Genomic DNA, 26,676 nt, shown 5'->3' with positions numbered 1-26,676 from the left:
ACAGAGGCAAGGATGCTGGACACTGGCACCACCGGGCCCTCTGACCACCACTAGTAGGCAAACATGGGGTTAGTATCTTGCCCAAATATATTTGGCATGCAGCCAGGAGGCAGCCTGGGATCAAACCACCGACCTTCTGATTAGTGGCTGACCTGCTCTGCCACCTGAGCTACAGCCACCCAGTATGAGCTAAGGAGAGGAGGTGAGCTCATTGTCCAGTCATTTGGACTGGATAAGGAATGCTTGCAGGTGGAGCTACAAGAAGCCAGAATAGCACATAAACAGGAAAGCTAAAACTAGCTAGTTGCCAAACGGGAAGTCCAACTGAAGTCCAGCACCCTGAGGCTCTATGACCAACTGAAAAAGGAAGTTTATGTTGACTAAAGGAAAAAGTGGGGACAAATAGACAAATGATATCACATTGGATATTTGCAGGATGACTCTGAGAAGATTGAGTTTTCAAACTAAATAAATAATAAAAACAAAACCTGGAACAAAAGAGATAAGCTCTATGTCATCTTGTCAACAACAAGATGAGCATAATTTCTGATTTTTACTTTTTTTTATGTTAAAATGTAGGAAAGGCAAGATTTTAGATTTTCATCTCATACATAATGATTGAAGTTCCCAAACGTTATTGAAGATGCAAATTAAATCAAAGTATTTATATACACATTATAGAGTCATATTTATATCTTATTGGTACTTTGTAATCTTGGTGTTAGGAGGGTTTGTACATATTATTTGGTGTTTCCCTTAGTCTACAAACACAGCTTATGGAACGTTGAGAAGCTTTGATTGCCCCTTTTTTGATAATTGAGTTTTAATGCTACATCATCACAGATTCCAAATACAAACCTAGAGAGCAGAGCCTGAACACAAGCGTGTGGTTGAAACAGCTACACCTGATTCATACCACAATATTGCCTGAATTACAGATTTTGATGTTATGTAATACAATTCAAATGCATTCTAGCATTATTAGACATACTTCTATATTTAGATATAATTGCTGCAGTAATGATGTACACAGTGAGCACTGTGCTTATTTTAAACGAGGCTTTTATGAGATCTATCACTGACAAATGTTGGTTGATCCTGTCAAAGACAAAAGCAGCTTAAAGTATATGAGATTATTTTTGCTGTTGTGAAACAGTTTGAACGAACCGGAACAGTTCGTATAGCATTTTTCAGGCTGCATCACTTGTCATCACAGACATGACATACAAGACTGGGGTTGCTCTTTCATGTGAACAAGGTGATACGGCAGCTGTCAATGGGATGACAGTTGCAAGCAGGTATGAGCAGGACCGGCCAGGTAAAGTTAATATTTAATTAAAGCCGGCCATATACTATTGGCCACAGTAACAGAGTGTTAAGTTCAGCATTTCACACATGATAGATTCCTCTAGAACTGAAAGAGTATTTACAGATTCATGTTTTATTGCTGGCCTTTATTATCTGTCAATGTGTGTTTTTGTACTCATATTACCAAATTTTTAATGTAGTCAAGGAAACCTGATATTTTTATTTTCTCAGTCAAAATGCTGTACACAACAATACAGTATACAGAAGGCAGAGGTACCCTATTTATCTGCAACTGCAGATAAGTTACTATAACTACAGCATATGGCCCCAGTAGTGAGGGCCTCCCACATTGTGTCAACTATAAATTCTAGTCTGTGTGAGTGATGCTTTCGGTAGCTATGGAAACCTAATATAATAGAACCCCCCTCCCCCCTCCCTCCTCCTCCTCCTCCCTGGCGCGCTCTCTCTCTCTCTCCGGTTTATCTCCATGTCTCTCTCCCTCTCTCCATCCCCAGCAAGGCTCTTCAGTCTACTTTGCGCATGTACAGTCAGCCAAATAGAGCATTGCATCGACTCCAAGATGGCGAAAACACGTCTGGCTTGGCTCTTGACTCTCCTCTCAACTCAGTGTAAGTGCAAAAATTATTTTAACCGACTACTACTTTGTCTTTTATCCGCTCGAGGAAGGTGGCCGCCAAATGCCATCCACTACTACATCTGTTTGGTCGATTTTTCTTTTACACCAACAGTAAGTGGAAAAGAGAGTGCCTCAGAAGTAACCGTGTAGACTCAACTAACGTTAAACTTAAACCAGACTGACAGCGAGTTCGGTCTCTTCGACGTGAAGTAAATATAGTTAATGAAGTGACCAAAATAGTCGCCATTTTTAACTTAATGTCAACGCGAGTCTGGCAAATGCACGGCTGGAGTGATTGTTTGAAGCGTCCATTGTTACTGAAAAACATCGCTCAGACTACTCTCAAGTATTGATTTTATTGGAATAATGCCGCCGTTAACAGGAGTGACAGATATATCTACATGTAACTACACATCAGGAAAGCAGGGCTGTCTGAGCTGAACGTTCAGATCTTCAGTTTAGCGGCACATTTGGAGTCGCTAAGCCGACACGTTTTCTGTGCGCGCGTGTCCTGGCTCTGAAAAAGTTTCTCTACAGCATGAAGACAAACTTTTCGTTGGGAAATTAAACATGAATTAAGGCGGTTTCGTAGCTTGTGCCGTTAACTATTTAACGCGGGTTTGAAGCTGCGGTGATGATGTTGGAAGTACTGACGCGAGATAACGGATTTTTCCTACAGCGGAATAAAAGCAGGCTGACCGCGGGAGGAGCCAGGCAGACCAGCAAAGCGTCCTCCACCCCCCTCCTCATCATCCTTCTCCTCCACTCCAACGCTTTCAAACCGCGACACGGCTGGTGAACCTACAAAACCGAAATAAAATTAATTCTTTTTACCGTGTCCACCTGAAAGTCCTCATAACTTTATCAGTCCGATACCTAGAACAGAAAAACAGACACCTGTAAGAGCGGAGCGGTTTGTTTAAATATTCATGCGCGAGCTCCTGGTTCCTTTACACGTTCCTCACACGGTTTGACGATATTTGTCATAAGACAAATAAGTCATACTCATTCATATGATTTTACATAAATTTAAAATTTATTATTTGCTCAGAGCCGTGGGGAAGGGCCTTGAAGTTCAGGGTGCTACTATAGACGGAAGGTGTTTTACGCTTGCGTGGTGGTGGTTGGGGGCGGGAGGGGGGGTGGGGGGGTACTAGACTAAAGATTGTTAGTATACTTCATACACATTTTATTTAACAAGTCTGAGTCTGATTTTCAGTAAATATTCCACTCATCTAATGCAACTGGAAACTTAATTAAACAGAGTTGTCTTCCAACGAGCAGACCCCGAAGCACAAAGCAGACAAGAATAAACCAAAACAAAGATGAACAGATCCAACAGTCTGTTCCACACAGCCAGAAAAACACATTTTAAACATCCTGAAAGGACAATAACAAATACTGTGCTCTGTGAAAAGGTTCACACACCAATGAGCAAAGTCATTATGAAGCTAGAAAATGGTAGGCCAGTCTCTGAGGTTCAGTTCGATTGAAAGTTACTGTTCAAAAAATGTCTAGTGGGAAAAAGTTTGATGGCTGAAACGGCTCCTCGGATGCAGATAACATGTTAAACCCACTGCCAGTGGAAGTAAGTAAATGTGCCTGTTTATAAATCACTTTGGCTCAACTTCTGTTCTTTAAATGTGCTATAGGATATAAATAAAACATGCACTATATTTTTTATAGTGCATGTTTGTTTATATTATATTTACTAAAAAATAATTTAACACAATTCAGTGGGCTACATGCTGAACTTGGAGGATAGAGACAAAGCGTTGATCTATTGACAATACCAGCGTTGGTATCGATACTATCGATATCTAGATTGACCCGCCCATATCTGTTGTGTGAAGGAGTAATAAGGAGTAATAATAAGTAATAATAAGGAGTGGCAGGCTCCTGAGGGCCTCAAAGTTCTTCTCTGAGGTGGAACAAGTAGACAGCAAAGCAGATAACGACGTGGCGGCTGACATCAGGATGCTTTCCTGAATCAAATTGCCTCCTGTTGTTTTCTTTCTACAAGCTGGTGCTTTACCAACAAATGTTGAAATTAGTTTCTGTGACCTTGTTATAGCTAGCTAGCTATTTCAAATGATGTCACTAGGTGACTAGGCTATAATTAATATAATAATAAAATCTGTATAGTAATAACAGGAAATGTATTTGCTCCACTGGTTTCATGGTGTTACAGTGAGGAAACAAAATATTTGTTGCTGCAGTTACTTTAAAAAAATTCTTTCTCATATCCCAACATAAAAATACAATTTAAATTTAGATAGATGGATTTTTATAGAAAACTGACTGCATCTCCGATATGTATCTGTCTTGTCGTAGGCATTAATTCCTTCCTTAATCTCATTTTTATTTATTTTTATTTATTAGCTTGGTGAAGAAATGCAACAAAATGTACTTAATTTGATATGTAAATGATTCAGGAAACCTTGTTTTTGTGTGAATGCCTGAGAGCTTGGTAAGAATCTCGTGACATGAAATGGGTTGCTGGTTTTTCCCCTTAGATGTGAACAGACATATTGATCAAAGGGTACAGAAATAAGAACCTTTCCTGTGATATCGCACGTGTGTGACTGGGCTTATTCTCTTTGCTTTAATTAGGAGCAGCAGTGAAATCTGTTGCCGTGCTCTCAGCACATACCTCCAGGCTGTGTGCTGGATTACTTATTTATTTACAATATATTTCAAAGTCAGTACTCTTAATGAATGATCCCTTGTGAAAACTCTGTGACAAGGCAGCACAACTGACATTTTCAGGGGAGGACAGTGAGCCGGTAAAGATTGAAGAATTTCTTTTGTCTTGCTTGGACGGGGCTTAGCCATGTGGTCTCAGTGGCTCCCAGCCTGCATCGCCACTGTCTTTTTAGAAAAGGAATGAATCTGGCTAGACAATCTGGCCACAAGCCATCTTATGAATTACTAATTGGTACTGAAAGGGTTTGATTCCTAATAGGTACCGACTGTAATTAGAATGCTTCTTGTATGTTGAAAAAGCTCTGCTCCCAATTTATTTTTTGAAGTTTTAAAATTGAGCAGAACTCAGTGAGAAATGAGTGTCACTAGCTCTGCTTTTGCTGTTGGTCACGCTCAGTGTTATTATCTGTCTCTGTGAGATGTGCTTGTTATTTTCTGTTCGTGGCATTCTTTGGGTAGCTATCATCCTAATGACCACACAGCCCTAGTCAGCCAAGCGAACGCTAAACCCAGCTCGGGCTGAACACGGCTGCACATATCAGCCCAATCATCTGACATCAGAGGGAAAGACGAGGGGCATCATTATTTTAAGTACACATGCTTACAGCAGACTTTCCAATCTGATCTAATGGAATGCACTGACGTTTTCCACTGCTGGCTCCACCTGAACCATTTCACGTAAAATATTCCAAAGAAAGTGCTAGACATCTGCCAGAACCTTCCTGCCAGCAGCACAGCCAAGAAATGTGTGGAACTGGAAGATGCTCAAAGTGGATTAGTATCAATATAAACTCTGAGATCACAAGCTCACTTTTATAACAAACACTTGTGCAGAGCAACGCACACCAAACGTAATTGTTGCATTTTTAAGTTACATAACTACAGCCTCGTAATTCACTCACAAACATTGTATTCATGTAAATGTTGTTACCTGGAAAGAGACTGAAATCGTGCAGATGGTTTTAGAGGCTCAATTAACCATCCTTCACTCTTGAAGTATTGCAGTCTCTTTCTGAACAGCTGACATTTTTATGAGTCGGCAGACTGCTAGATTGTTGTTAAATGTCATTATGTCACTCTGAGAATTTTGAACATGGGCTAAGCCACACGTAATTGGACCCCATTATGCTATTTAAACATTTTTGTGAAAAGAAAAAAGTCTTGGCTCTTTATTTGTCAGTTGTCACGGCAGGACTCTGACTGTGGCAGCACCCTGAGATGAATGCTGATAGTAGCTCCCGTACAAGCTGCTAGCTGTCAGATGCTTCTCTCCCCACCCAAAGCTTGTGAGCAAATGTTTGGAGCGCTCTCTGAATGGCATGGCTGTGGCCCCTGTGGACAAGTCTGATACAGTCTGACATTTTACTAATGGCAGAGTAAAACGGGGCAAACAAACCAAAAGGAGTCCCTTGCTACACAGCATTTGCCTGGTATGAGTCGAGAGTCTGTCGCTCCACACCCTTGAGTGAGAGGTGCAATACCAACACATTCATCATGGTTCCAGGAAGCAATTATGCATTTTTGTGCTTGTTGCCTAACTGGAAGTTGTGTAATAATCTTGACAAAAAATCCCAATTCATTCCTGTAAGTCGAGGGGATATTTGTGCAATCCCTCCATGGGGGAGTGCCACATGAATCTTAGTGTGGAATGACCTGAAACAACTGTGCACGAGTGGGTGGTGGTCGTGGTGCTTTGAACAGCAGCATAACCAGAAATATGTGCATCCCTCCTCAACCTGACTGCGCATTAGCAAATGCAACATACCAAATAGAAAACATATGTAGACAGAATGCCTTACATCACATGAGCACCGACTGACAATCACAACCACCTGTTTTCCTTGGAGATAAAACGGACCACTGCTGATGAGCCGGCTGACCTCACCCAGCTCATCAGCAGAGCAGAAAGGGGGAGGACAGAAAGCTGGCCAATATTGTTAGTTGAAGGCATTCATCAAACATCTTCTGAGACACAAATCCACTTTAGCTTGACAGATAGAAGGATTTGGCTTGTTGTCCTGCTCACATTTATTCTCACTGTACCTGAGCGTTGAAGATGCTCGGTGTAAAAGGTAAACATAATGTTCCAAAAATGGCAAAAAAGCATGTGCATGCTTCAAATGTCAGTAAGACTAGCATGAGAACCAGCCTCCAGGCAGCTCATGCTCGCCAACAAAACAAAATGAAAATCTTGATGGCCTCGGTGGGTAAAAGGAATGTAAAAATTCTGGCTTTGTTTGTCAGCATGGTCCTATTTTCAACTGGAGGTTTAGACAAGGGAGACATTCGTGAGAAAAAAATTGCGTGTTGTGGAGTATTGAGTTTTGGAAGTTATGGCTCTGTTGTGATAGCAGGCTAATTGGTTGTTTATTTTGACAAGACATTATTACCGGGTGTTTAGGGTGTTTTAGATAAACAGGATAATCTCCAAGATGAGTCCTTACTGGCTGCCAAAGCTAAGGATGGCAGAAGACAGGCTTCCTGTTTGATTATCTCTCTTTGTTCACATGGCCTGTGTAGGGAGGAAACACCACGGCTATTCTCCTGCTCCTGTGTTCACTGAATTCTGCTGGAGTACATCAATAGTTCAAAAGGGACCATATCGATCAAACACTGGGATGCTGTCAGCTTAGTGAAGTGATTAGGGGTTTCATTAATGACATGGAAGAGGCAGTGAACTACATGTGGCTGAGCCGCTTGCGCTCGGAAAGGAAAGAGCTGGAGGCTGTGCTCCTGCTCAGAGTCATAACCAGATAATCGCTCTGGATTCATCTTTTGTTTAGCAGGCTGTAACAAAAGGGCAATTACTGTCTAAAAATAGCTACAAGGCAGCGTCATCAAACAACCTCAGGTGTTTGATCACAGTTCATTCAAAACCACATCTACTATCAACTGTGCACAAAACGTGCATGTACAGTAGCTTAATAGTGTTCCAATGTGGTCCTAGGGCTGCACGATTTTGCATAAAATGAGAATCACGATTTTTTTGCTTAGAATTGAGATCACGATTCTCTCACGATTTTCTTTTCCAGTATAAATATTTATTGCACTTTTTAACTGCACATCAACTTCGTAACAGTTGAGACTGAACATAAAAACAACAAATGTCTCACATTTTGTCGTTGCTGCTTGAAATTCCGTCTCCACCGTTGCTCGACACTGCGTGTATAGAGCAGGTAGTGCAACAATAGAAAAATAGTTGCGGGACGGCACTGTGTAGCGTTTGTCTAGGATGTTGATCATTTTCCTAAATCCCTCGTTTTGCACAGTGTTGGTGGGAGCCATATCTTTGGTCAGGTGATAAGTGATAGCCTCCGTAATTTCTTTGTGCCTGCGGGAGTTCGAAGGGGATAGGGAAGCGCTGTATAAGGTTCCCGTTATTGATGTTTGGGTGGTTGACCGGGACGGATTTTCTCCTGTCACTTTCTCGTCATCCCTGACGTGCTCTCCGTTGTTTTTTCCCTGCCAATTTTAGCAGCCAGGTTCTGTATCACGTGGTATAAGGCTCCGCCCTTGTCATTTGTTGAGCAGGAAGAGTGAGCACTTGTTTTCATGCAGATTACGTATCTGCATGAAACGTAAAATGCGGTACAATTGTCGTCGTCTTTTTTTTTTTTTTTTTTTTTTTTAAATCGTTGTCATTTGGAAATGAGATCGCACATAAGTATGAATCGAGATCGCGATTTTCTAACGATTAATCGTGCAGCCCTATGTGGTCCCTTCAGTTCTCTCAGCTTTCAGTTCCATAAATGATATAATATAAGAGCAACAGTTGAAATAACAATGATAGATAACTAAAATCTTAAAATCAACCCTAAATTTTGAATGTGGTGGGGCTGTAGACAAGTGTTCACGTGAAAGAAAATGAAGCAGAGAGACTTCAGATGTCACAGGATAAACCAAATGGCTTTAAAGAAATCTGTTTGTTTTTTGTATCTGTTTGCTGTAAATGTTATTCTCCGAGTGAATTAAAAAAGATTTCAGCTCATCTGATGATGTATGCCACAAAAATAACATTAGATATTAAGGGAGCTCTGCTGAGATCCTAACCTCTTTGTGTGAGAGTATAAATGTGTGTTATCTTGTGTTGAGTTGGGGTTTCCCAATTCTCTAACTAAAGCTTCCAGAAATGTTGAGCATGACCTTGTGCCTCTCAGCACAAGCTGTACCGGGGATGAAATATGATGTTTGGCTGTTTTGAGTAAAGAGCTTTTGGAAGTTCCCCAGTTTCTGTTATTGCTTGGAACATGAGAATAAGGTGACAGGATGACGGACTGCATGTATGGAGCATTCACCTGTGCTAGGTAACAATGCTGTAATTAAGACTAGTATACCGGCACGTGTTATTACAGCAAGAACTCCCTTTGCTACACAGAAGCAGTTGGGCTTAAAGCTCATTTCCTTTTCTCACATCTGTTAGTCTGTAATTACAAGGAGGTTTCTACACCTCCAGCCACCACCTCCGGGCTAATATCAGGCCTGCGTGATGTTTCTGTGGAGGTTGAATGGGGATCTGAGTGCACCTGCCAGACATGTGGTGTCTAAATAAAAGCATACGGCATCTAACATGGGGTTAGTTTGGCTGGCCATGAAAGTAAAGCTCAGACCACAATCAAAAGCAATCAATAATAACCATCTGATTTCAGTGCTGCCCATGTGAGCTAATTGCTCAGCTGATTCAATTCAATTTTATTTGTATAGCACCAAATCACAACAGCAGTTGCCCTGAAGCACTTTATTTTGTAAGGTAAGAAGACCCTACATTAATACAGAGAAACACCAACAATTATACAATCAATATAAGTGAGCACTTGGCAACAGTGGGAAGGGAAAACTTCATTTTAACAGGAACATTGCTGCTGCTCTCTCTACCTCAAGGTTTCCATGTTTGGAAGCATGAGTAGGGAAGCACTCCCAGCATCATCATACCTTTCCAGATATACATGTGGTCCCAAAACAGAACATTACCACTATTTATAAATGGCTGTAGATAGAAGCCTTAAACACTATAGAAATGCTGGACTTTATTAGTAATCCTGGGCTGTACTATAATTTGTTGTTTAAAACATCAAGTGAATGTTAATTCTTTGGGGTTGGTCTAGTCAGTTTAGTAGTGATGCTAAATATCAGAGGATTTCATGGGAGTTAGTGGCATCCACTTGGAGGCACTGCAAAGTGAGTTTTAAACAGCCCGGCTCAGCAGTGTGGGTCAGCCAGTGGGCAAGACCAGGACCTTGACGTTTTCAGCTTTAAAAATGAGGTTATTCATTACACACTGGGCAGTTTAACAATGTTAGAACAACGTCCAGCATCGTCGTTTTAAATGATAAGGACAAACGAATCACTTCTTAGTGGTTAGAAGTCTCCGTGTCATGAAAAAGACACTTTGTAGAAGCATCATACTTAACGGTATAGCTCTCCCATACTGCTAAGTCTCCTGTGAGGGGATTTAACTGCTTGGAACTCATCCAATGAGTCATTTGTGATGATTAAGTTACATATTACAAGATACAGATTACATTAGTTTCATCATAACAACATATGAAGGGATGGAAAGTGTTTCAGTGCGTGTGACAGAGAAAGAGAGTAGTGATGCAACTAGAAAATATTTGTTTTACACCAACGTCACTTCATTAGGACATAAATACTTCAGGTAAAAAGGTCAAAGTTCAGCATCCAGTCATCTGCAGAAATTCTTAACACGATCTCAAGTTCATCCTAAAATAATGCAGAATCCCAGAGGTGGCAAAAGTACAGACATTCTGTACTTAAGTAGAAGTACAGATACTTGTGTTAAAAATACTCTGGTCAAAGTTCAAGAACTGATTCAACTTCTGTCCTCAAGTAAAAATTTAAAAAATGTACAGAAATGTACTCAGAGGAAGAAAGTAAAAGTATTTATTTTTGTGAACTGCTAACTGAACCTTGTGCTTTAATAATGTAATAAAATTATAACAATACATTACAAATACAAAGTTTATATTGTTCTAATGTTTAATTCTAATGAATGTTGTACTCCTCCCGAGTCAGTTTCATAGAGCGTAGGTAATCACTGAAGTGAGGGTTTAATTAAGATGATGCTTAAGAATAACTGTCCCAACTTTAAAGTTTCCTGTTGAGGGCTGAAGTTTTCTTCTGAAAGGACTTTGGTTGACCGCAAGTACAGAAAACGGTCTTTGACTCTTCAGATGAAACAAAAAAGCACCTTTCTTACATCTTGTTTCCTAAATCTACAACAAACAGGCAAGCAACAGGATGTGATAGAGTGTCTAGATTTTATTATTTTCTGAGATTCAATGAGATGCAGCTTCATCTTGTTGCCTGGCAACCGCTCAGAGCCAAGAAATATTTTCAAATCAGAAAAATACCGAATCGAAGAGGTTAGAAACCAGAAATTTATGAAATGTCATTAAGTGAAGTTAAAATGCTGGGGGATTTTGTTACCACAGTAATTCACTGGTTTCGGTCTTTGTGCTGCTTGCTGTACAGAAGACTGGACTCGATCTTTCCAAGTTATCACATAGGAGTCTAAAAAACATAAACAATATTTTTAATGCAAATTCCAAAAGCTGTATCTATTTGTGATCAATAGCTGTGGTGCTGTACAAAGCCCACCAGCACTGACAGAAGTGCAGTTTGCGTTCAGCTGACTGGACAGATAGCATGGACAGATTGTAACCAGACCATGTGGCCATATGGTGTGAGCACTATGCCTTCTGGGCTACTTAGTGATAAATATGTTGAGGCTGCACTGGAATTGATAGCACTCTTTGGCTGCTTTGGAGCTTACCAAAGTACCTTGTGGTAGAAAGCGGTCCAAATGGCATTGATCTGAATGTTATCGATTTCTGTACACCAGTGGTTTTTCGGGTCAGAAAAGATGATGATGATGATGATAGAGACCTTCATCTGTGTAATCTTTCTCAGCATCCAAAAAATGAAGTGTGGGGAAAATCTACCCTGGGTCTAAGTGTTGGTGTATGAAAGTAAAATAAATATTTAAAGAAAGTGAAATGGTTGATATGTAGGCGCATGAATGGAATTTCCTGATTATGTCACAAAGGATCATGAATGCCTGGATCAGCCTCGCTTTTTAGGTCTTTGCTTTGAATTATGCTTGAGCAGAAGCTCAGTATACACAGCGCTGTTGCCACATGTGTGTCAGGGCATACTTTGGGTAAGTGAGTGCCTTAAATATTTGTCAGGATGCCAGACATAGGTGACGAGTTTGTAACATGGTGGCTGGCCCGGCTGAGCTCCCATAGAGGGGGCTTTGCATGTGGCTCTGCTTCGTCTCCGTGACACGGAAAGCTATGGAGGGGGAAAAGGAAGAAGCAATTTGTGTGGATTTCACCATGACTCAGGAGTTTGTCAGGCATTCGTCATGAATGGAACAGATGGTTCAAAATGGTCAGGTTTATAAGACCGAAGCATTAAGCTGAGAATATTCTGTAATTCTAGCTCCTGAACTTAAAAAAAGATTACACAAGACTATCCACCCAAAAAGCACTTACAAGAGTTCTGTAAATATTAAATTTCAATTTTAAATGCTTTACTCCACCTTAAACTGAACTAAATGAAACAGAAGAAGAAAAAAGGGGTAAGAATTAGAAGCAGAGGAGGAGCTAGTAGATATTTCACAGCCTTTCTGTTTTAAGGAATTTCCTGTATTTTTTCCTGTAACTGTAGTAATTAGACTAAATTGAGTGTTTGTCTACATTAAACCTCATATCCTGTATAAGAGCAGCTTTTTTCAAGACGATGAGGTTATCTGCTCATTTCCTTTAATGAGGGTGCTCCACTTCCTTTGTCATTATCATAGCTAAAATGGCAACTTCAAATGGTTCCACGTGCGGCAGCAGTAATTCCAAACGATTTTCCATGTCAAAGTTACACCAACTAAGGACGATAAAACGTATCAAATGCCTTTGTTTAGAGAGTTTTTGGCATTAAATGGTTCTCAGCTTTAACTTGATATCTGAGTCTTTATTTGAGACTAGTCAGTTAGTCAAATTTGTTTTCCTCGTTTTAGTCGACTAACGAGGAACGCCCCTACACCTGCAATGAATGATTTGGGCACGTGTAAGCATATACAGTACTGAATACTTGCTACTGAGGTGCAGTTTTCATTAAGCCACTTTATTTAGTTCAGTTGTGTTTTATCGCTACTGCATTGGTTTCTAGTGACAGAGCCGTTGCATAAAGGAAGCTAACAGCAAAATAGTTTTATTGTTTAGGTTTTTTTTTTTAATAGCCATAAACTATGCTCAAGTGGGGTGAGAGAACTGAAAAACCTCCACGATTGTTTCACTATTGGCTTTTCTCTTTGTCTGTCCAGGATCTTTGTTCATAACTTTAGCAGTTTAGGTATTATGTGGTTTCTAAAATCAGATTCAAATGGTCCAAGAGTGTTATTAGCGTCCACTTTTTGGTTCTTTTGAAAACAAAATGAAGCTATTTACTGAATGCACACTTGCCTGATATAATGACCAAAAATCACCACTTTTAGTGAAGGGAAAAATATCAAAATATGGCTAATTTTAAACCTTAAGGCTGGACTACATATGTATATACATATAATATAAAAACCCAGAGGATAATGCTGCGCTGTTTTTCCAGACAGTACCAACAGGAGAGAGCTTGCTGAGGTAAAAACTTTACCTTGTTCTTCAAGTGCTTCACTAGTTTTTACATTAGTGGCAGGCCCCTGCTTGCCTTGCTTATACTGAAAAACAAAGCCACTTCTGAGAGCTATTCTCTTAAAACCTAAGAATACAGAGAGCACAGATGTGTGGCTCCTAAAATATTCAACATACAAAAGCAAAAAGCCAACAAATAATTTATTGAGAAAATAAAAAAACAACAGCAGTAAGCAATGAGAACAAAAGCCATGTAAAGTTGATGGTGCGCCTCAGTATATTGTATATTCCTTTTGTGTGAGGTGAAACAGAAGGAAAACAAACAGCAAGCCACAGTCCTCTGTACAGCCAGCACACTCCACCCCAAAGTTGAACCCAGAGCCCCCTCACAGCTTTTCATGCTGGCCCAATCTATTATGAGCTAGAACAATGATCTTATGGTTTCTTGAGCTTTTTGGCACACTTTCAGAGGAAATATTTATATCGCTTTGCTGACAAGCCTCTCGAAACGGCCTCCGTCCAGCTAGCGCTCAAGTGTAATGAACCCCCACCCCCCAACTTCCCCATCTACCACCACCGCCCTGTCCTTCCCTTCCCTTGTACAGGCTCACTCATGTGGAACTGAGTGACTGTACAGTTTTATCCCTTATCATCAACACTCAAGATCATCAGTGTTCACATCTGTGGGCGGTTTCCTTTGGGGCGATTGCTATCATGGTAATGTTCAGTGAGAACTGCTCTGCAGAGAGGAATGAGCTCTGAAGGACTGCTATGATGTGCTGCTATCTAACCCAAAGGCTCCAATCAGATCTGAGTAGAACAAGCCTTATGAATGGAACTAGACCACTTCTGTCTGTTCTATTATATTGTTTCCCTTAGATTATTGAGATGATGAATTTAAGCAGAATGAGTTGTTATCATAGCTTATAAGGGCTTTGCCTGCTGGTTCAGTGCAGTAAGTCTGTTCTATTCTACGTTCTAACTTGCAGTTATTACTAGGGATGGGTACCGGTAATGGCACCGGTTCTGACATAAACGGTAGTAACCAGACCGAAAAGCAGCGCACATTTTGGTGCTTTATTTCGGTGCTTTTTTTCCCCTGAGATGTCATACACTTTGGATTCTAGCCAATCATTTTACCTTTCCGAGGATAGTAGGCGGGCCCAGGTACGTACGTTCTTTTAGAGCAGAGCTACAGATTAAAAATGCCCAAGGCGAAGCGGTCAAAGTCTGGCTGTACTTCACAGCAAAAGATGCAAACTCAGCAGCCTGCAACAAGTGCTTTAAGCTGATACTGTGCAAAGTAGGTAACTCCTAGAATCTGATGAAACACCTGGCGACGTATAGCATTTAGTTAAAAGCCGAGAAATGCGCTGTATTTGATAGCTTGCTGCGAGACCTCACGCCGGGCACATCTACTGCGGGTGGGTTGCCTGTTATCGGACCCGGAGTTAGCAACATCCCCCAAAAACCCGAAGAAGAGAGTCCTGGCCCCTAGCCCTGCCAGTGTAGCAGAAATGATGACGGATGATGATGGCAGCAGCAGCAGCCGTTCTTCTCTGCGTGAGTAGCTTAATGTTGTCCGTGTGTAATTTACGTTGAGTAGGCTAACCACGTTATTAAATTAATGCACGTAAGGTGAACTAGCAAACACCGTCGTAGTTACATGCATCTGTCTTCTTGTTTGATGCCAGATACTCCCTTCTCCCTGGCCAAAAAGGGTAAAATGACCAAAGAAAAAGTGGAAAACAGTTAAACATGAGAGGTTTTTGGACAAAGTTTGTGTTTTTTCCATTGTTTAAGCACTGCTTCCAGCCAAGAGTGATACCATATATGCCCTATAGCTGCAGAAAAGGCTAACATTGTTATCTTTTTAGAAAAAAACAGCTGAACATGAGAGGTTTTTGGACCAATTTTGTGTTCTCCATTCTTTAAGCACCGGCACTGTTTCAAAAGTACCAGTTTGGTACTGGTATCGGATAAAACCTAAACGCTACCCATCCCTAGTTATTACACAGGTAGGTTATCAATTCTAACCCACGGCTGAGTCATTCCATAGTTGCACTGAATGTAAGCAAAAGCATTATCATTTTTATCGCTCTGAGAAGAGACAGAGATACATTCCACAGGGTTTGGATTTCATTACTGCATCGAGCGGCAGATGTGTGCAGGTTTTTGTTTTTGGATTTCCATGTAAAAACACCAGAAAGTGCATTATAAGCTGCTTAGGAATACATTTCTGATTTCTTACCTATAGGGAAAAGAGATTCAATTTATTGTTGCTTGTTTGCTTTTTTTTTTAACTCATTCTCCTCGTATTAGGGGCAATCGACTTTGCTATGATTGTCACGAAGAGCAGACTGATCATGAACGAGGCACGTGTTCCATACTCGGCCCCAGTATGCAGGAGAACACTAAGTAGTTACGCATGACGCAGGCAAAGACAGCAGGTGACTGAGGTCACCAGCTGTCCTCTATTCTTACCATGAAAGTACTTTTAGATCTTTGCTTGTCCATTGTTCCCAGGACCAGTAAGTTGCTCTCCACTCACGTGCCGCACACCTTAGGACTTTGCTATGCGACTGTATACACAGTGGCATAGTTCATGTAACAGCCTGGAAATGGAATGGATGTCACGAAGCGGTCGGTCGCTGGACGGTCTGTTGCTTTTGTCTGGTATTTCCCACGGAAACCCATCAAGGATTCCTCCCTGAGCAGGTGATGGAAGTGCTCCCTCAGAGTGGGAGCGAAAGGGAGGGGAGTGGCCAGCAGCAGGAGGCTCACATGCTTTCTCTCCCCAGCTGTTGTTTAAGCAGCATTCCCTGTCGCCCAGCTCAGCCACAGCCAGCCTGTGCAGTCTATTTGAGTGTATAGTATGCCTTTGCACACATTTGTTGTCTGAGTGGGCTGCTCGCTGGCAAATTCTTGCGTGGGTTGCACACTTTGATGGCAAAGTATTTAGTTTAGTTTTTCTCTCTCTCTCTCTTTTGACCATAGGCATATGACATAAACAACTGTCTCTTGAAATGAGTAACAGTCAGGGTTTGCTTGCAGCTCTGTGTCTTGCAGAATGGAATGTTTTTGTGTTTCCAGAATGTGCTGTATGACAGCAGGCATCTCCACCCTTTTAATTAGAAGTGATTTCACATTGGAATAAACAATTTTTAGATTTATGTTGTGACTTTTTTTGTAAAGCCGTGCACTGGTAGTAGTTTCAGTGTTTTAAAATGTTATTGGTCAAACATTTTGACAGACAACAATTAATCACTTTAATCAAAAGCCAGAGCTTTCCAAAGACTGTTTTAAAGAAACAATGAGAACATTGTCGTTCTTTTCCTACGGATCATAACCTTGTCCCACTGCTTCCTTCATTTAAAGTCAAAAAATGTGGGGCAGTCCCTTCAATACTGCCTGCCTTTCAAAGCTCATTTCACCTGTGACCAGTCATTTCCTACACAGTGACGTACTTTTGGCGACCTCACATTCTGCACTCCTCCTCATGTCCGCCACGTTAGCGCTTACTAAGGAACAACAAAACAGTCAGAACAGCTTCCCACAGGATTATTCATCATGCAGTTGTCACAGTCTGCTGTACAGGAAATCTTTGTGAGAACGTAAACCTTTGCAGCAGTCATGTTTTTGACCTCGTGACTCTTTACTTGACTGTTTGACTTTTCGGGGGGTTTTGTGTGTATTTTTTTCTTTTTCTTTGTCACAATCAGCTGACTCTCTCTTCTGCCTGGTGCTAGAGATTTGAAATGTAAACAACAATCGAAAACGCTAAGTACACTTAACAGCACATGGAGTTTGTTAATAGCCCCGTGTAGAAGTATTGCTGTATGATGTAGCTAGATGGCATATATCCGCTTTTAGTGCTAAAGAAGGGCACTTCATGACTGAGTTGTCTGTTGAAAGTCCTTCAGAGTTCTGTGAAATAAATTAGAATAGAATAGAATAGAATAGAATAATCCTTTAATTGTCCCACAAAGGGAAATTTGGTTGTAACAGCAGCCAAAAAGACACATATACAAACAAACAGGACAGAAACATACACAATTTTTCTTACATATTTACATTAAGGACAATGGTTACTATATACAGAGTATTGTACAGTTATTAAATTAAATAAAAATAACTACAGATAAGAGGCAAACCCAGGTTGTAGTGCGAATCGGTTGATTAACTTATTGCAGTTACAGCGCAGATGTAAACATCTATGTTTGGTGGGAGCAGTTCTGATTGTACAGTCTGACAGCTGCAGGGAGGAAGGACCTGCGGAAACGCTCCTTTGTGCATCTAGGATGCAGCAGTCTGTCACTGAAGGAGCTCTGCAGTTGTACCCATAAATTGTACCCATAATAAAATATTTGAGTGTTTTTAAATTGTAGAGAAAGAAAAGGGTCCTATTGTCTCCAGCAGTGATCGGACATACATCATTACATCAGTCTAACTTATTTTTCCTGCATTCGGTCCTCATCTGCACAAGGTGGCTTTTGTTCAAGGAAAGCAAACAAATGCTAGCTTAAAGGAAGCTATTGTTGTAACCATAGACTTTAGAAATACTGTTTTATTGAACTGATAGCATCTTGATGACTAAGCTGAACCCAGCTGGGAGGCCCTGTTAGAAGACTATAGAAGCTTCCTGTTGCCACGTCGTACATTTTTGTGCCACAAATATTCAGGTGAATAGTTCAAGACATTCCATGTCAGTCGTATTGTCTTTTAGCATCCATATTCAGCTACCGTACAACAAAACATACTATTTTGCAAAATAGCATTTGACAAAGAGATCTGATATTGGTTCGTCCTCACAGACAGTATGTTCTGTTATGTTCTGATCTATTCCTTTTAGTTCTGTGTTGTTCTGGCTTTGCCTTACGCTGCTTGGTAACATAACATATTATTGTCAGCATCGTTATTATTTCACTTCACTTGTCTCTTGCCAGCTCAACACATGACACATCCACAAACATGTGGGTGTGGAGTGGAGAGAGTAACACAACTAAATAGAAATAACAGACAGCAGTATGCAGTAGTAGACTCTCAGTTTGAGCTGAATTGCTGGATTGTTACTGGCTGAAAACCCAGTTATTGTACAGTATCAGAAAAGGAGAATGTCAGCTTGGGGAATTACATTAGAAATGTTTCTTCATTGGCTATATTTGTTTCTGTTATAGGGTTTGAAGATACATTTTGGTATTGTTAAGGGTTCAATATTGAGGAAGGGTACAAGAGGTGATTGAAGAATAACCACACTGATCCGGCCGGGTGAAGTCAAACGATAATTTAATGCACGCGTGGGAAGATCACTGCGTACGCAGACAGCAATTGATGATCTTCCACTAATCAAAGCATAAGCATATATTTTATACCATCAGGGCTTAAATTTAATGACGCCCCCTCAACGTCAGATCCATTTCATACATAGGTCAGATCAAAACCACAATGACTTTTAACACAGTTAAACAGGAAGTACCTGCCGTCTTCACGGCAGGTACTTCCTGTCACTGCCGGATGCTCGCTTATCATCTTGACACATCAGCAGCAGTTCTGCGACAAACTGCTCTTTTGCAACCCCGAGCAAAACATGATTAAACTTTCACCTATAAATGATTCTCTCTAACCGAGTGTGTGTGTGTGTGTGTGTGTGTGTGTGTGTGTGTCCTAACCACACCCTATTTCACCTCGCCGACTAGCTCCTGACCTCTCACCAGACAGAGAGACAGAAGCCACTCTCACATATGTAATAACCGAACTGAAACTATGTATATGTCATCTACTGAATAAATGTTTTAATCAAGAACCTCTACTAAAGGCTTAATACAAGAATATGAACTTATAAACGATAATAAAAATGACCTGATATAAGTGTTTTGTAAGCATGTATTGCAATTCCTTCTATGTTCTAGTTTCCCTCAGTATGTATCACCTGGACAGTCATGCCAGTGAAGCTTAAGACCCTTAATGAACCGAACATCCACTCAAAAGAAGCACAGATATGCAATGTGTATAAAATAGTTACAACTGCATCTGGAATACAAGGTTAATATGATAACAGTATGCATAAACCTCTTAAGGCCATCTTAAAACTATCGGTTACATTGTTAAAGCAATGATCATACTGCAGATTATATTGTACTGGTAAAATACTTTTGTTCATCCCCACAGTATATTGACATTATTAAAGCAAAGCAGTTTCTCTCCTGATGCCAATTTCTTCTTCCATTCTTTAATTGACTTTAGAATACATGACATTTTTTCTCCATACTCGCCAAGTGCGCCTACTTGTAGGGTATGATTAAAAAAATGGCACCTGCCTGTTTCATAGGTCTCTGCTTTTTCCATAAACTGCATTTTTCTTTATCTTCTTTTGTCTTACACTTCAATGCAGCCTTAAAATTTATGGAATAAACGGAAAGCTGCAAGGCTGGGGGAATATTCTTCCGATGAAAACAGTCAGAATTAGAAGTCAGCATAGTTACACAAATTTGGCACGTCCCTAAAAGCTACATCACAAACCACCCTTTCATTTTAGCCCACAGCAGGCATCCTTGGAGCACGCAGGAAGTCAGGCAGATTAAACCTTTTGGACCTGCTAAGTCAACACGTCTCGGCTGCGTGGTGTTGTGTTATTGTTCCGTTGTCAGTCGAGCCTTAGCTCATCGTGACCGGCTACGCTTACTATCCACGCACTCAACAATGAGCGCTTATCTCTGCAGGCTGTGGCAGAGTGGATCAGCTCCCCCACTTCTCTGTCACTGTGTTGGCCAAATAGGGCATTATTAGGTAAAGGAACTGCTGGCTGGTCAGAAAAGGACCTGTGTTAATATGCCAACATCCAGATTAGCTTGATAGCTGCAGATGCGAGTGTTTCCAGATCTTTATATGTTTTGGGGAATTATTGGTTAATCCTTTATGGTGTGCTGATGGAAAGCTTCGGAAAAAGAGGAATATTTCTGCTGAGGATCAAATGTGTGTAAGCGGGTTGTTAGTATACGGGGGGGGGGTGGGTTATGGTGTGTGGTTGAAGGAACAGGCGGCAGAACGTCATCCATCCAGGATATAGGTTACAGCACAGTAGCAATAGTTATTTCTAAAAGCTCACTCTTGATCAGTTAAAATGTCGTAACAATCAGTGGATTCCTAGAATTGTGAAATACTATTACCCATAAGCCTGTGCTGTAGCCATACAAATGTTTATTTTCATCATGGTTGGAAAAAGCCTGCACGGAAATTGTGTTCCTAATTAGGATTAAGGAAGGGGTCGGGCAGCCCGGACTAGAATGCGAAGCATTTGCAACGAGCGCCGCTGATGCCATCTGTGCGGAGTGTGGTGAAGAGCTAATTCTGGCACTGAGTGTGGCGTGATTTAACACAGAATTTCGTGGTAGCAGCTCATATTCAAGCCTGGGATTTGACTCTGACTGTAGCCAAAAAAACTGTTACAGGGAGTTGAATTAGCCCTGACCCCCTCCTGTTAGATCTCCTTTAAGCTGACGCCATGGAGCTCCCCAATTCATCTGGACGTTCAACATGTGTGGCATGTCAGATTGCTCGCATAACAGAGATGCTGTGCCAGGGGAGGCCCGCTCAGCCTCTTGGCCTTGTGCTTCAATCTGTTTTGACAAGGCGTTGTCACTGTCTCCCTCAAGAGGCTGACCTAGACTAGAAAAATGAGCACCCAATTATTTCGTCATGAAGCATGGTCAAGGTTTCTCTCAGTGACCGTGAAAGTCAGGCAGAGCAACTCTTGTGTGCACTTCCTACCTGGGAGGGATACTAATTAGCAGGCTGCTGGTGGTTGCTGCTGACAGCTACTATAAATAGTGTCTGGGCATTTGAATGCTAACCTGTTCTTACTCTGTTGAGGAATAGCTCACCAATATAGGTTGCCCAAGACACCTGTGACATCACTGACATCAGTCAACATTTTAAAACTAACAGATTTCTATGTTAACATTTAGAATCTATGAAGAAATGCAGATTATATACACCTATTTAGCCCAAATATGAAAACCACAGCTCAAGTCGATGATATGGATTATGTCATCACAGTGTAATGTTCTGTTGGAAACTCGATTAAAACTCACTGAAGTCTAAGGAGAAAGGACGTGTAATATCTGTCCAAACATTGTTGCAGACCAAAAACAAGCCCGCGAAATAAAGGGCCTGAACTCCCCAGATCCTCAGGTAAACATCCGTGGGCACAAACAACACCATGCCTGATCAGTGGCACCCCCACATCCATGGCCACAGGGATTTCCTGCCAGCGCCACGGTGCCAGACATGACAGGATACTGCAAGGGGTCCGTGTCAAACTGAGCAACGCTTTTGGGGGGATTTCAAGAGATCAATAAAGCTTCCCTTTCAACAGCATTGAAGTATTAAACAGTTATCATAAATGTTAACCCGGCTAGCGCAATTGTTAATATTAGCAACATTTACCCCCTTAGCAATTGCCCGATAGCGACATTAGCCATCTGTTATCATTAATATAGAGGCTAGTGGACTGTAGTCAGATAAGAGATGAATAATTATTGAAGGGCTGAATGCGTCGTGGTATGAAATATTGATTGGATATCCAGCCGGAGTGTGGAGAACTGATCCGAGCAAATAAAGAGGGGAATCCAGAGTAGACCAGGCCGATCAGAAGAGCACAGCTGATGTAAAATCAGCCTGTGACCAGTTCGTCTTATTTTAGTATAAGTAGTACCACATGTTTCCATAATGCTCTTCTTCTACAATAATTAAGCTATTCAGATGTTAGGTACTGTGTTATTTGTTGGCTCTAAAATATATTTTAGCTTCATGATCTGTAATAAAATGATCTAATTACTTTGTAAAGCAAATGAAACCTCTATATTAGCTAAATATAACTTATATTTGGGAAAATTAGTGGAAAATTAACAAGTTAACTTTTTCCAGATATGACTTTTTCGCTATTCTGTTGTTGCAGGATGGGGTCAAAGTCTTCACCATGATGGTTATCAGGTATCGAGTAGTTTCCTGCGTATCAGTATCAAGTTTAAAATTCTAGTTCGGAAAAGAGTGCAGCACTGGAATTACTCTGCATTGCAGATACAAATCGATGGCATATCAGGATCTTACGACTTGATTTTCAGTCAGAGAATTTAGGTCTGCACTTCCACATTGTGTGCGTTTGATGGCTGTGGCATCACAGCACCCACTGACCATTGTTCTGATTAATTAGGCATTCATTCACTCCTCGAGCCTCAAACTGTGGCACAAAACAAAGGTCTCCATTGGCATGCAGGGCCGCTGGGACCATGTGAAGAGGCTGTGTGACACCAAACAACTGGACTATTTTTGTACAACAGCCATCTGATTATCTTAGTACCAAGATGTTTCACATGACTTAATGAATGAGTAAACTTATCACTGGAGATCATTCAGTGTCGGTTAATCATTTCTAAATGCCTTGTTGACCAGATAAACTTGGGCAGCACACAAAGCTCATGTTTAAAGAGTGTTTGCACACTAATAGCAAAGTACACTATGCATTTATATGTGCTTCAGTATTCAGACAGTAGATCCATGTGATTAGTACTGCCTCAGCAAAAGACCTATTATTAGATAAAAGCATATAATAAGCATATATATATATATTAGGGTAAATATTCGTTATATTGAATATTCGATAAGTGCTTCGGTTCGGTAGCATATGTATCGAACATATTTTAATATATCAACTTCCTCACATCTGTCTGTGTTGAGCGCTCAGTGAATCTGCGTTCGACTACTCCGCCTAGGCTGCACTGTTGAGCGCAGATCCACTGAGCGCTCAACACAGACAGAAGGAAGAGCGCAGGGCAAGCTAGCAAGACAGAAGTTAAGCTCTCTTTGCAACATGGACCTCCCCCACTCTCATTCAGATCTGGCGTTTGGAATTATTTTGGTTTTCATGTGACGTATGACCCTGAAGGTAAGCGAGTCATGGACTAAAGTAAAACAGTATGTTGGATGTGCCATGCAATGCTCAATTACATGGGTGGGAACTAGTGTGTTAGCGCAGTTAGCTCGTTAACATGTTGGCCATCCAGCCCCATGCACGGGGCGATCGGCGGTAGCTCGTTAACGGAGATTTGCCGTGTTGTGGCGTTAAGGTCATTTCAACGAGATTAACCTGAAAGCACTAGTGGGAACACAACGAATATGACTGCACATTTACGCCGACATCATCCTAGTGCAAAGACAAAAATAACAAGCATGCTACTAACTTTAGCCGAGTCATTTAGACAGCTGTTAGCACATGATTCTCCTTATGCTGCTGAGAATATAGCCCAGAAGAAGCGGATAGTATAGCTTTTATTTTGGAAAGAGACATTTCTCTGTAATAAACTCTCTTTTCCAAAGATGAGTGATTCCTCAATTAGATACAGGGCTTGCAATATCGCTAGCCCGACGTCCCGGAGCTAGCGATTTTTTCAGTCGGGCTACCAAAATCTATCTCTTCCCTGCCCGTCGGGCTATTGTGGGAAGGAAAAATATATGTCAATGCTTTTGCATTCTTTTGGAAATGTAGCTGGGTAATTATGTCATTGGCATCGGTGAGCCACTGTCAATATGTGACATATTGAAATCGCGTTTGAATTTGCGCTTGTTTTTTGCTTTCACTTTGCAATCGTGTGAACTGTGTATAGAGAGCGACAGTACTGATTGGTGAGTGATGATAATTTGTGCACCAATTCCTCTGACATCGTCTTATTAATCGTTAGCTTACTATGCAAACATGACAAGTGAAATCTCCCGCAGCAAGCTTAAACATGTGAGAGGTTGATCGCGCAGAGAATCGCTGAGCTTATGTGAGTGCTGTGTAAAACCAGCAGCATATATATTTTAGTTCTGCTGAGCCAAATAAGACAGGTCAGGGTGAAGAAGTGACAGCCAAAGAAAAGCTTACCACAAAACGGAGAAGTTATGACAAATCAGACTATAAGGCAAAAAGAAAGTGCAGCTTTATGGTTTCATGGACAAAATAATTTCTGTGGCTGCAATATGACGAGCTAAATAACCAGGGCTGCACATAAGTGGTCCGCAGGTGCGCATTCACTGTCAAAATAAAAAACACGCACAAGGGTTAGGGTTAAATTTAAAAACTGTACCTTTGAGTTAAAATATATATTTATAATTTTAATAAATGACAAATTAAAAAGGCATGAACATTTTTTTTGTATCGAAAAAATATCGAACCGTGACACCAAAGTATCGAACCGAACCGAACCGTGATTGTGTATCGTTGCACCCTAAATATATATATATATATATAATATATATATATAGTATATCTATATATATATATATATTATACAATATATATATATATATATATATCTACTATACATATATATATAACAATACACAACACACGTGTGTTGTGTGTGTAAAAGACATATAGAGTAGGGTGCAACAATACAACAAGCCAGTCCTCTCGGTGCGGTTCATAACTTTGGGGTCCGGTTTCAATATTTTTTCGATACAAAAAATAGTTCATGCCTTTTTAAGTTTTCATTTATTAAAATTATAAATATATATTTTAACTCAAAAGTACAGTCTTTAAATTTAATGTTGCTGAAAACAACAAAATAATAATAAAAAAAATTAATTAATCTCGTTAAAATGACATTAACGCCATAACGCGGCAAATCTCTGTTAACGAGTTACCGCGGATCGCCCCGTGCGTGGGGCTGGACGCCGTCAACACGTTAACAAGCTAACTGCGCTAACGCACTAGTTCCTACCAATTGAGCATTGCGTGGCACATCCAACATACTGTTTTACTTTTGTCTATGACGCGCTTACCTTCAGGGTCATACTTCACATGAAAACCAAGATAGTTCCAAAAGCCAGATCTGAATGAGGGTGGGGGGGGGGGTTCAATTTCGGGTAGCGTTGAGGCAGTTGCCATGTTGCAACAAGCTTAACTTCTGTCTTGCTAGCTTGCGCTGCGCTCAGTGGATCTGCACTCGACAGTGCAGTAGGGCTGCTCAATTAATCGAATTTTAATCACGATTACGATCTGGGCTTTCAACGATCATTAAAAATGACTGAGCCGATTATTAGCCCCTCCTTCGTGCTTTACTCTCGCGCTGCTCCGTGTGGCAAATCGAGCGCACCTCTCTGCATTTCGAACACGCGTCACAACAATTAAGAGGACCCGAGGGAAGCTCGGAAAGCTAAGCAGAAGTTATTTGGAGAGGAGAGTGACTGCCGTTGGTTGAAAAGAGAGGTAAAAAAAAAAAAAAACTTCAGTGGTGTGGAAATATTATGGGTTCGCGGAGTCTTTTTTTTATTTTTTTTATTTTTTTTTTTTTTATTTACCGTATTTCCTGGACTACAAAGCGCACCTGAATATTAGCCGCACAAGCTAAAATCAGGGGAAAATCCTGTTTTGTACATACATTAGCCGCACCTGACTAAAAGCCGCAGGTGTTTCAATGTTGACTTATCATATGTAAGAGAATATGCACAAAGGGAATTGTCAGGAAAGAGATGGCTGTTTGGAGACACACCTCTTTTATTAATATTTTGAAAAACAAGTTATGGGTACATATTTGCACAACTTTTTAGGTATATGTAAAAGTAGCGGTAATTACAAGTACGAAACATGTACTGTGCTTCATAAATGAGTAACAAATGTAGTACATAACAATAACCTACAGCACACCAGAAAAATAGATTCGGACTACCTTTTAGGCTCAAGAAAAGTCAGTCATTCACCACCATCTTCCTGCGCACTAAAACCACCAAAGTCCTCTTCTCCAGTGTCGGAAACGAACAGGCTCAGGATGGCTTCGTCATCCACTCTCAGCTTCTTTCCTTCGTTGTCACTTTCAAAACCAAACAAATCCTCGTTGTCAGTGTCAGAGTCGAACACCCTCAGAAGGGCCGTGGTGTCCTCCTCTCCATCATGCAGCAGTCCAGCCCTTCGAAATCCGTTGGTGATCATGGATGTTTTCACACTTTTCCACGCTGTCAGAATCCACCGGTGGAGTTGAGCATGACTTGCTTTTCGCAAGTTTATTGCCGCTCGTCACCCACGCCTCCCGCTGAACGCGTAGCGCTACTTTGAAGTTTGTTTTTCGCGCTACTTGTACGGCACTATGTTGCCTGGCGGATGGACATGTGACCAACATACCACTCTTGAACCCCGATACTGTGTGTCTGATCACATGCCCTTCCGCCAGGCAACGTAGTGCCGTACAACAGTGGAACAAACAAAACAAATCGTCTTACGATATGACAAAAATCATGGACAATCCATAGAAAAGCCGCACCTGACTAAAAGCCGCAGGGTTCAAAGCTTGTGCAAAAAGTAGCGGCTTATAGCCCGACAATTACGGTATTTAGGACGGTGCATGTTAATGA

General features: G+C 40.9%; 1 protein-coding gene across 1 annotated transcript in view; it reads left to right on the top strand.

The window, feature by feature from the left end:
- Window positions 1-1,763: 1,763 nt before the first annotated feature.
- LOC120721717 (junctional adhesion molecule 3B-like) overlaps window positions 1,764-26,676 on the top strand; it is a 45,014-nt gene continuing 20,101 nt past the window's right edge. The window contains exon 1 of the mRNA XM_040012214.1: window positions 1,764-1,937. Coding sequence (XP_039868148.1) covers window positions 1,796-1,937 — 142 coding nt within the window. The 5' untranslated portion in view covers window positions 1,764-1,795. The remainder of the gene's footprint in view (window positions 1,938-26,676) is intronic.

The sequence above is a fragment of the Simochromis diagramma genome, unplaced genomic scaffold, assembly GCF_900408965.1.
Source record: "Simochromis diagramma unplaced genomic scaffold, fSimDia1.1 OVJJ01000123.1, whole genome shotgun sequence".
Taxonomy (NCBI): Eukaryota; Metazoa; Chordata; class Actinopteri; order Cichliformes; family Cichlidae; genus Simochromis; species Simochromis diagramma.
Note: the sequence above shows the minus strand (reverse complement) of the source record. Positions and strands in the feature narration are given on the sequence as shown.